General features: G+C 43.3%; 1 protein-coding gene across 1 annotated transcript; it reads left to right on the forward strand.

The window, feature by feature from the left end:
• Nucleotides 1–5,602: 5,602 nt before the first annotated feature.
• LOC102878645 (ribosomal biogenesis protein LAS1L-like) lies at nucleotides 5,603–10,536 on the forward strand. The gene is made up of 3 exons (XM_015588991.1): nucleotides 5,603–5,756; nucleotides 5,946–6,074; nucleotides 10,208–10,536. The coding sequence occupies exons 1-3, from the start codon at nucleotides 5,603–5,605 to the stop codon at nucleotides 10,534–10,536; spliced, it is 612 nt and encodes a 203-aa protein (XP_015444477.1).
• The last annotated feature ends 264 nt before the right edge of the window (nucleotides 10,537–10,800 follow it).

Consider the following 10,800-nt stretch of genomic DNA (forward strand, 5'->3'; position numbering starts at 1 on the left):
AAATAACTCATACAACCCAATAAAAACAAAAAACAAATGATCCAATAAAAAAATTGGCAGAGGACCTGAACAGACACTTCTCCCTAGAGGACATACGAATGCCCAACAAACATATGAAAAGATGCTCATCATCACTAGCTATTAGGGAAATGCAAATCAAAATCACAATGAGATATCATCTCACACTGTTAGAATGGCTATAATCAACAGGACATGAATAACAAATGTTGGAGAGGATGTGGAGAAAAAGGAACCCTCATACACTGCCGGTGAGACTGAAAATTTTCCGCTGTGGAAAACAGTATGGAGGCTCCTCAAAAAACTAAGAATTGATCTACCATATGATCCAGCAATTCCTCTACTGAGTATTCACCCCAAAGACTTGAAAACCCATATCTGAAAAGATAATTTGCACACCGATGTTCATAGCAGCATTATCCTCAGAGGCCAGGACATGGAAGCAACTGAAGTGTTCTATGATAGATGATTGGCTAAAGAAGCTGTGGTATATATATATATATATACACACACACATACACAATGGAATATTACTCAGCCGTAAGAAGAGATTAAATACTGCCATTTCCAACAACATGGATGGAACTTGAAATATTCATATTAAGTAAAATAAGCCAGACAGAGAAGGTTGAAAATCGCATGGTATCACTTATATGTGGAATATAACCTAAAAGCAACAACTAAACAGGAGAATGAGAGTCTCATGGACATGGACAACGGACTAATGGTTACCAGAGGGGAGGAGAAGAGGGAGGGGAAAAAAGTATGAGAAGTATGATATTAGATTCAGGGGTGTAGAATAGAATCCAGGAAGGAGAGTTTGGAGCTGGCAGGCAGGGTGGTGTCTGGGAAAGACAGGGGAAAAGGAACTCTGAAAAACAGAAATACCAAATATAAGCTCTTTTGAATCTGTTACTGGCAATAAATTTTGTTTCATTAAAAAATTTTAAATTGTAGTAAAATACCCATAAGATATAATTTACTTTCATAATTATTTTAAAATTTAGTGGGATTTCATACATTCACAATGCTGTTCAATCATCACCACCATCGAGCTCCACAAATTTTAATCTTCCCAAACTGAACCTCTGAACCCATTAAACAAAAACTCCCCATTCTCTGCACCACACCCCAGCCACTGGCACCCACCACTCTACTTTCTGTCTCTATGAATTTGACCACTCTGGGGACTTCATACGAATGGAATCATACAGTATTTTAGTGACTGGCTTATTTCACATAAGCATAATACCTTCGAGGTTCATCCATGTTGTAGCACATATCAGATTTTCCTTCTTTGTTAGGGCAGAATAATATCCCATTTTATGTATAGACCACATTTTGTTTAGCCATTCACCTGTCAATGGACACTTGGGTTGTTTCTACCTCTTGCGTATTGTGATTTGCAAATATTTTATCCTATTCTATGAATTACTTGTTTACTCTATTGATACTGTTCTTTGATGCATAAAAGTTTTTAATTTTAACGAGGTCCAATGTCTATTTTTCCTTTTGTTGCCTGTGCAACAAAAGAAAAAAATTTGTTTTTTTCTTCCGAATTATCTTTATTTCATTTTACCCACTTTTTTGAAAGATAGTTTTACCAGGTACACAAATTTGTTGAGTAATTTTCACTCAGAGCTTTGAAGATATTAATATATTGTTCTATGGCCTCCATTATTGCTCTTAAGTTGGCCATTAGTTTAATTGTCTTTCCTTGAAGGAGATTTTCTCTTTTCCCTGCTAGTTTTAGGATCTGCTTTTCATCTTTGGTGTTCTGCAGTTTCGATCCGATGTCTTCCTGATCCTTGCATCACAGACGTAGCAGAATGTTCTGGATACTAACACTCTCAGTGGGGACTACCCAGAGGCCCCATCCAGAGGCCATTTCTTGGCCAATCCAGTAATGATGCAAGGACTTCATTCCATTGTTCAACACCTTTCTCTTGAAATCACTGAAATGGTTTCTGTTTTGTGCAACAAGCCCTCACAAGTACAGGGGCCCTCCCAGCTGACCACACTACTGTGAGCTGCATTTTTGCCCTTTGTCTGCGTCCTACAAGCTTTGAACCCAATGCCTCTGATGAAGGTTTTAGAGGGTAGGGCTCATGCTTCCCATGGGGGAGAAGAGCCTGCATCCTACCATGTATTTCCTGTTTTCATCTTCTCTTGTTCCTACTAACCTTCCATCCCCTTGTGGAGCATTACAGGAGGTGAGAGGTCTCCCTGTTGCTCCCCGCCCCAATTGAACCCAGCTATCCAACAGATCACAGTTATTTCAGTGGATGATCTGTGGGTGATTCAGATCATAGAATGTCATCAAGAAGTGTTACAGCCCCAGCCCCAGCTTCTGATAGTTCCTTACAAAGGTATTCCTCACTGGCCTTTGTCAAAATCTGGGGGTCTTATCCAGCAGTCCTCTGTCTCTGGTTTACCTGTAGAAGCCTCCTCTTGTCTCTGCAGCCCAGGATCCCGTAGCTGGTATCAGGGGTGTCTGTACAGAGCTGCTGTGGCCAGCAGTTGTGAGATCAGAGTGTTTCTCAGCTTAATTGCCCACTAGTAGACACTGTCCCCTTCTGCCTCCACCTACAGAGGTCAATGAACAGCTGGGATTCTGCTTGGACATCAGTGGAAAGGACATGAAGCCCTGGCACATCGCTTGTTATTGCTTGTTGATAATCCTGGGTTAGGGCGCGGTAGCAGAGCTGCAGACCCACTCTGCCCAGGGCGAGTTCTCAGTGGGCCTGACAAAGGCCCATTAATTCTCTCAGGTGGAGGCCCTCGAAGACTGAGAGGCAGCCAATCTTGACTTTTGAATTCCTGCCAGTTGAAATACTTCCCATAGCAACTGACTCTTAGAACATCTCCCACCATGAGGTTGGATTGGTGTCAGGAGAAGAAATTTCCCTGCAGCTCTGTGAAGGAGGGGCTGGCAGATCTTTTGGGAAGGGCCGGCATGAGGAATGGATGGTCTGTCTCCTGGCTTAAGGCCTACAGTTTATGAACATTGGATTCTAGAAACTCAATACACATCAAGGGCTAGTAATTCTGAGGTTTACTAGTCTGAATTCTCCATCCATGTTCTCAGGTGCCACCTTTTCAGTGAGATTTCCAACCACCCTATTTGAAATGGCCATTTCCACCCACCTGTCTTGGGTTCTCTATTCTGCTATATTTTTCTCCCATGTACATAAAACCATCATTTTACTTATCTTGTTTATTGCCCTGTAAAACCAGGGCTTTTGCCTATCTTGGTCCCTGCTGTATCTTCTGCACCTAGAACAGTGCCCTAATTAGTTATGACCGATATAACTTCTCCTCTCTCAGAGCAGAGCAGCTGCACCTCAGTGCCCTAAGAATCATTGCTCCCCACTGACGATGGCTCTCAACTCTGACTTGCTCACAGAGCTCTGGGTCCAAACTCCTTCCTCCCTACCCCATGCCATGTAGAGGTCATGGTGGGCTCAGGGCTGGGGTTCCAAGGATGCCAGGATAGATCTATTGCAAGTGTCCCCGCTCCCTATTCTCCCTGTTATTCCCTGTGCTGCCCTTCCCAAGAGGATGCAGGGTCCATTTTTCTGCCCTTGGAATCTGGGCTAGCCCTGTGATGTGATTTGACCCACAAAATATGGCCCAAGTGTTGGTGTGCCAGTTCTGAGCCTGGGCCTCAAGAGGCCTTGCAGCATTCCATTTCTCTTGGATCACAGGAACAAACCTGGGCCAACAAGCTGGAGGATGAAAGGCCACATGGAGGAGAGGCCAGCTGTCCTGGCCATCCAAGACCAGCTGACTCCAAATAGCTGAATTGTGGGTCTGTGAACAATTAATACTTGGGATTTTAAGCCACGGAGTTTGGAGTGGTTTATTAAGCAGGGGGTTGCCAGATAAAATGCAGGACACCCAGTTAAAATTGAATTTGAGGTAAACAACAGAAAATTATTTATTGCTTATCTGAAATTCAGATTCAACTGGGTGTCCTATGTTTTAATTTGCTAAATTTGGCAACTCTAATTAAGCAGCAGTATTATAGGCTGAATTATGTCTCGCAAATTCACATGTGTAAGTCCTAATCCCCAGGATCTCAGAATGTGACTGTATTTGGAGATTGGACCTTTAAAGAGGTAATTAAGGTAAAATGAGGTCACTAGGGTGGGCCTTCATCTAACAGTATTGTTGTCATCATAAGAAAAGGAGATTAGGACACAGACACACACATAGGGAGGACCATGTGAGAAGACACTGGGAGAAGATGGCTATCTACACGCCAAGGAGAGAAGTCTGGAAGGAACCACCCCTGCTGACATTCTGACCTCAGAATTCCAGCCTCCAGGACTATGAGAATATAAATGTCTGCATTTTAAGCCAACTAGTCTGTAGTCTTTGTTAGAGTAGCCCAAGGGAGTTGATGACGTAGTGTGGTGGGCTGCCGTCTCTGGGGGCAGGGGATGTTCAGTGTGCCTTCCCACATGAGGCAAGTAGTTCCTGCTCTATCCCTAAGGAGACTCCCCCATATAAACTGGGCTGGGGTGCACACGAGGCATCTGCAGTTAGTTCTCAGGCTTTATCAGCAAGCAGCTATGTGGCCAGTTCTGTGCTGGTAAAATGAAGAGACTCTTTTCTGCTTGTGTTTGGCAGATAATTCGACAACGTATCTGTGTTTGTGCTACAAGCTTGCTTTGCAAGAAAAGCATGGACCCCTTCGTCAGGCAGGAACAGAAGAGTGATTTCCTAGGACACGGACATTCCAAACCGGGTCACTATGTCTGCGGAAGATGGCTGGAGTCTGAAGTGTCCTTGAGTGTTTCAAGTTCCCTGCATGCCCTGGAGAATATCAACATAAGAAATGTCCAGACCTGTATAGAATTTTTATGAGTTTATTTGAGCCAAACTGACAACTGCTGGGGAGCAAAATCTCAACAGAGCGAGAAAACACTCCAGAGAATGGCAGTTTTGCAGTTTATTTTATACATTAGCATCAAAGGAGGACATGTCAGGAGGGTTACATGAAATTTATTGGTTGTAGTAAGAGGGTGGGAAAAAGCAAAGTGGGAAAATCTCTGGGATTGCATTACAAATAAAACGAAAAGACACATGCTTCTTTTACATTGGTGTGTACAAGATAGTTAATAATTGACAGTTACAGCACACAGAGATGGTATTCTAGGAACAAGATAACAATTAGTGGCTCTGTGGTCTTGTGCTCTGGTGTAGCGGTTGTGCTCTGAGGGGTCTGGAAAAGATTACTCTGACATTTCAAAGGTATGTTATCTTAGATGTAAAAAGACAAAATAGGCTCAGTTAGAGTAAAGATTGACCTTTGTCAAGAAAGCTACAGGTCTAGGACGTGACTATCCATCATGACCCACTTTTAGCTAGGAATTTTTATGTTTGGACCATCCTTTGTAGTTACTTTTGAGTCCTGGAGTTTTTAGAGCCCATCATTCTGGCCTCTCCTGAGCTTGTCAGGATTAGTATGTGGCCCTTTTTTCACAAGGACGTCCAAAAGCAGAGGGTCTGGTATTCTTCAGGCCGGCACTGTGGCTGGCAGAGCCCTTGAGTGCACATTATTCTCCTTTCTCACTAAATGAGTGTGACTTCTCTGCAGCTGTCCCACCTGTCTGGCCGGCTCCACCTCCTGAGTCTTGCAGATCTTCCAATTCAGAGCTCTAATGTGAGGCTCCTGTTCCCAGACTCCTTTGCAGCCAAGACGTTACAGGTGGCCTACGTCTACACTCTTCGTAACCAGACCCTCTGATCAGACTCTCCAAGGCTCCTTGCTTGCCAGTGACAGGGTCTGTGCAAGGGTGACACCTTGCCACTCCATGCCACCCATGTGGACTCCTCACGACTCTGGCTTTGAGATGTGATTTTGGCTGTGGTCCTGATGTAGCTTTTCCTGCCTGCTTCCTCTTTCTTCTGTTCTCCAGGCCTCCTGGAGAGCCTGCCAGCTAGCTCTGATACTCAGTACATGGAATTTCTGTTTGCAATCAAGAACCCTGATGGCTTTAAGGTCCTCATGTCTGTCAGGCGCTGGAGTCAAACTGACATGATGCTTGGCCAGCTTGGCCCTCTGTCACCTAGGATATCCTTTCCCTGCATTTGGATAAGCCAGGATTTGGGAGTAGGGAGGATCTATGTATACTCCCTGATGGAAAGACTATGTCCTCACACACTGCCCCATGGGTAGCATACTCGCCCCCTGTGCTGACTTCTCCTGCTTCCCACTCAAGGTGACTCAGCACCCAGGACTGCCTTTTCCTGCCCTTCCAAGGCACCTGACAGCAAGCTCATTATTCTAACACTTTGCCACTGAAGCTCTGTTCACTCGCAACCACACTCTCCACACTTGACTCGGGGGTCCAGATGTCCTTGATATATCGATTAGGTGTTAATTCACCAAAAGGATTTATTTGGGAAAAAGAAAGGGTTGCAACCTAGTACATGGTGAACCATGTGCATGCACACTCTGGTCTACATGTCAAAATAGACAAGTATTAATAGAAGGGAAAAGGAAGTTAATGGAAGGGGAAGTTAGAACCATAGAGCTTTATTATAAACATAGAGTTTTTCCTGTAGGGTTCTCAGGATTTCACAAAGTGTGAGAACTTCCATAAGCCCTAGCTCCTACCATAGAGCCTCCCCACTGATTGTTTGCTTAAAGTTCCAGTTCATCTTTAACAAAACAAAACATGTTCCACTGGGCAAGAAGCTAGTTTCTCTACCTTCCTCCACTTAGCTTGCCTGGTGATGAGCTATCTTTGAATCTAGCACTCAGCAGTCTCACTCTTACGGGCAGCCTGGCCCCATCAATGCAGGAGGCCCAGGCCTTGTTGCTTGGGCCCAGCTTGATTCTCCCAGTTTTCTCATGTTTCCTCAGCATCAGGGAGTATAAACTCAGAGCCTTGTATATTACATCATTCCTTAAAAGTATTTCTGACTTCGTTACTTTCAGTTAAACATTAATGATGGACTGTTCCTAAGACCTCTCTAAGAGGTCCCAGCCCTGTAGTTCCACTGGGCCCACTCCCCTGTCACAGGGCCCGTATCCCAGGAAGGGCTTGGCCTGTAACTTTTTCTTCTAATCTTTAGGTGCTAGGCCTCACTATGGCAAAGTCATTTACACACAGTTTCCGGCACTGTGCTAGGTGGGCATGCCCTGTGAGGCCAGGTGGAAGTATTCTCCTTGTTTATGTGATGACATTGAGTTGCAACTTTGACCAGTAAGTGTTTCCTAGCACTGACCAGTTCTATCAGCTAGGATTCCCAGTTGCCGGCAAACAGAAACCAACTTTAATTTCAACAGAACCAGAATTTATTGAGAGGCTATGCAGTACCTCACAGGACCTCCAGGAGTCTGCATGGTGAAGTCGCTCTGTAAGGCCGGGCACACCACTGCTGTCACTGCTGCTGCACTGGACTGGTACTGTCCTCACCACTGTCACAGTACACTGGGCCCTCCTGCCCTTACCATGGTCTCTGCTTATTTGCTTTCCATTCAGGTTGAGAGTGGGGTCTTCTGGTTGTGGAGCTGAATCCTCACTCTTCAAGCACTAACTACTGGCCAGCCATTGACATCATTAGGACTTTGTTAAAGTGCCAAATCTTAGGCCTCACCCAGAAGACTGAGAGAGAATCTGCATTTTACAAGATTCCCAGATGGTTTGTGTGCCATCATATTAACTAACTATTGCTACATGACAAATCACTCCAAAACGTAGTGGCTTAATACAATATACACTAATAATCTCACACTGTTTCTGAGGCTCAGAGTGTGGCTTAGCTGGATGTTAGCCAAAGCTGTGGTCATCTGAAGGCTTGACTGAGGGTAGAGGGTCCACTTTCAAGGTAGCCACTCACTGGTAAATTAATACTGGTGTGGCAGGAGGTGGGAGTTCCTCTTTATGGGGCCCCTCCACTCCATGGGACTGCTTGAGTGTTCTTACAACACGGTGGCTAGCTGCCCCAGAGCAAGTGGTCCAAGAGAAAACCAGGAGGAAGCCCTAGTGCCTACTATGACCTAGCTTTCAAAGTCACACATATCATTTCACAGGTTGGCCCCACTCAGACTGGGAGGGACTACATGGGTGTGACTGCCAAAGGATGGGGATGCTGGGGCAATCTTAGAGCCTGCTGACCACACCCATTACAGCTGGAGAAGCCCTAGTTTTACCATGAGCTCAAAGCCCTGATGCATGGGGCTGGGAAGGAGAGCCTTTTTTGGGGATTGGGGTAGGGGGGTGCTCTGCTCACAGAAAGTGTACATGCTGGACAGCCAAAAAGAATGGCCAGGATTATTTTGTTCTTTTTCTAACCTCCTGAGTCAGATTTTGATGTCATGATTTATAATAAGAAATATATATTCTTCATCTCAGTACCTGACACAGAGCTCCTAAAACCCTTGGAATTGCCTAAGCGATGAACGATGAGGATGTCTTTGTTATGTTCATAAGGTGACTTTTAGAAAGCTCTTTGGTCACATAGGGGTTGCAGTTGATTATAGGTGATTAGTTATTTAGAACTTTCAATGTCATCTGCCCCCCACCTCAGGGAAGAGGTAGGGGCTGGAGATTGAGTCAATCACCAATGGCCAATGATTTGATCAATCATGCCTATGTAATGAAGTCTCCATAAAACCCAAAAGGATGAGTTTAGAGAGCTTCCTGTTGGTGAACACATGGAGATTAGGGGAAGAGTAGTGTGCTCAGAGAGAGTCCTTTACCCATACCTTGCCTTATGCATCTCTTACCTCTGGCTAACTTAGTTATATCCTTTTATAATAAACTGGTAATTAGGAAGCAAAATGTTTCTCTGAGTTTTGCAAGCTATTCTAGTAAATTAATCAAATCTAGGAGGAAGTCTTGAGAACCTCTGATTTACAGCTGTTTGGTCAGAAGCACAGGTGATAAGCTGGACTTATAATTGGGATCTGAAGGGGTGTGGGGAACACTCTTGTGGGACTGAACCCTTAACTTGTGTTGTCGGAAACCAGCCGACCAAGTCAAACCGGGTACCTGAATGGGGGAGCGGGGACTGAGAAAAAAGAGAAGACAGACAGGGTGCAGGAGGGAGAACAGATCTCACAACTGTCTCTCCGAGTTTATTTCTTAGGCTCCTTTTTATACATAATCTGTTCCTTTGTGTATCCCAAGATAACATAATTAAAGTAACATCCTGAAGATCTAGGTACAATCGACACTCCCTTTGACACTCCCTTCGACACTCCCTTTGTCTATACTTAATCTTCTTCTTCCTGGAATTCCACAGAACCAGCCTTTTCCCTTTTTTATGCAAGCAGGCCTACCGAGATAATCCATGCACTCTTTTGAATTTGGGGAGCTTTAGCTCCCTACACTGTGTAATCTGATTCTATCTCCAGGTAGACAGTGTCAGAATTGAGTTGAATTGTAGGATACTCAGCTGGAGTTTGAGAATTTCTTGGTAGCTATTAAAATAATATATACATTGAAATTGATGTCAGAATCATAGGAATATTTAATTCAATTTTTTCATTGCTTCTTATTTATTAATATAAATATTTAAGGCTATGAATATTTCTCTGGAGAACATTAGCTCTAATGTATTATTTTTATTATTTCTGGATATTCCAAATTTGAGTTTTGATTTCTTCTTTGATTCAAATGTTGCTTGAGAGCTTTAAAATTTCCAGGCAAAGGGCCTGTATATTAGTTATATCTCGTTTTATTTACTTGTGAATAGAGACTTTTTTGTGTGCTTATTTTTTAACATAATAAAATGTGTAGAGCTTAAAAATTCAAATGTAACATTCTCGAGCTTAAAATAAAAGTTTTATCCCATCTCCTATTCAAGTCCACTCCCTTGAGGCAACTATTTTTAACCCTTTTAGATGCCTTTTCTGTGTGATCTGTCTCAGTGACAAAACTATACTACTAATTCTAAGCATTTAAATATTAGACATTATTTGCTGAATTACATCTTTGTACTATCAGGAAGTAGCTTGTGTATATTCCTCTCCTTCATACACACTTCTCATCTTCATGTTCTACCTTTATTGTTATAGTTATATCAGGTTTTTGTTAAATCAATGTTCAGAGTTTATATTGCTCTGGTGGTCTAATGCTGTTCATAATTGAGACACATAGTATACTGTGATCACATATTTTTCTTGTGCAGCTTTCCCCTTAAAATTGCTCCATTTTTTTATATGAAGAGGAGGAGGAGGAGGGAGAGGAAGACGAAGAGGAAGACGAAGACGAAGAAGAAGACGACGAAGAAGACGAAGAAGAAGACGAAGACGAAGAAGACGAAGAAGAAGAAGATGAAGAAGACGAAGAAGACGACGAAGACTACGAAGACGAAGAAGACCAAGAAGACCAAGAAGACCAAGAAGAAGACGCAGAAGAAGACGACGACAACGAAGAAGAAGAAGAAGACGACGACGACGAAGACGAAGAAGAAGAATTATTCAACCACGATAGTAATCCACCAATTTTAATTTTTCTTGGTGATATCCCCCTAGAGCCTGGATGTTTAAACTGACTGTTGCTGTGGTCTTAGGTCTTACATTCCTCATTACCTGGAAGTCCTCTTTACTTTAGTCCTGGGTTCCATTCTCGGGGGAGGAGGTCCTGATGCCTTCTTCTTTCCTAGTTTGTGCTGCATATAGACTGAGTGCATTCTCAAGTATGTTCCTTCATAAATGTGTATGCAGGAGGCAAAATATTTGAGACCTTATGTGTTAAAAAGATTGTATTTTACATTTTACTTGATAACAATTTGGCTGAGTATCAAATTCTATATAGG

This window comes from Pteropus alecto, unplaced genomic scaffold (assembly GCF_000325575.1).
Source record: "Pteropus alecto unplaced genomic scaffold, ASM32557v1 scaffold124, whole genome shotgun sequence".
In the NCBI taxonomy this organism is placed as follows: domain Eukaryota; kingdom Metazoa; phylum Chordata; class Mammalia; order Chiroptera; family Pteropodidae; genus Pteropus; species Pteropus alecto.

Coding starts and splice junctions, on each gene's coding strand:
- LOC102878645 (XM_015588991.1), top strand. CDS start 5,603: ATGAGTGTGACTTCTCTGCAGCTGTCCCACCTGTCTGGCCGGCTCCAC. Junction 5,757..5,945: donor GGCCTACGTCTACACTCTTC/GTAACCAGACCC, acceptor TCTGTTCTCCAG/GCCTCCTGGAGAGCCTGCCA. Junction 6,075..10,207: donor TCAAACTGACATGATGCTTG/GCCAGCTTGGCC, acceptor TTTTATATGAAG/AGGAGGAGGAGGAGGGAGAG.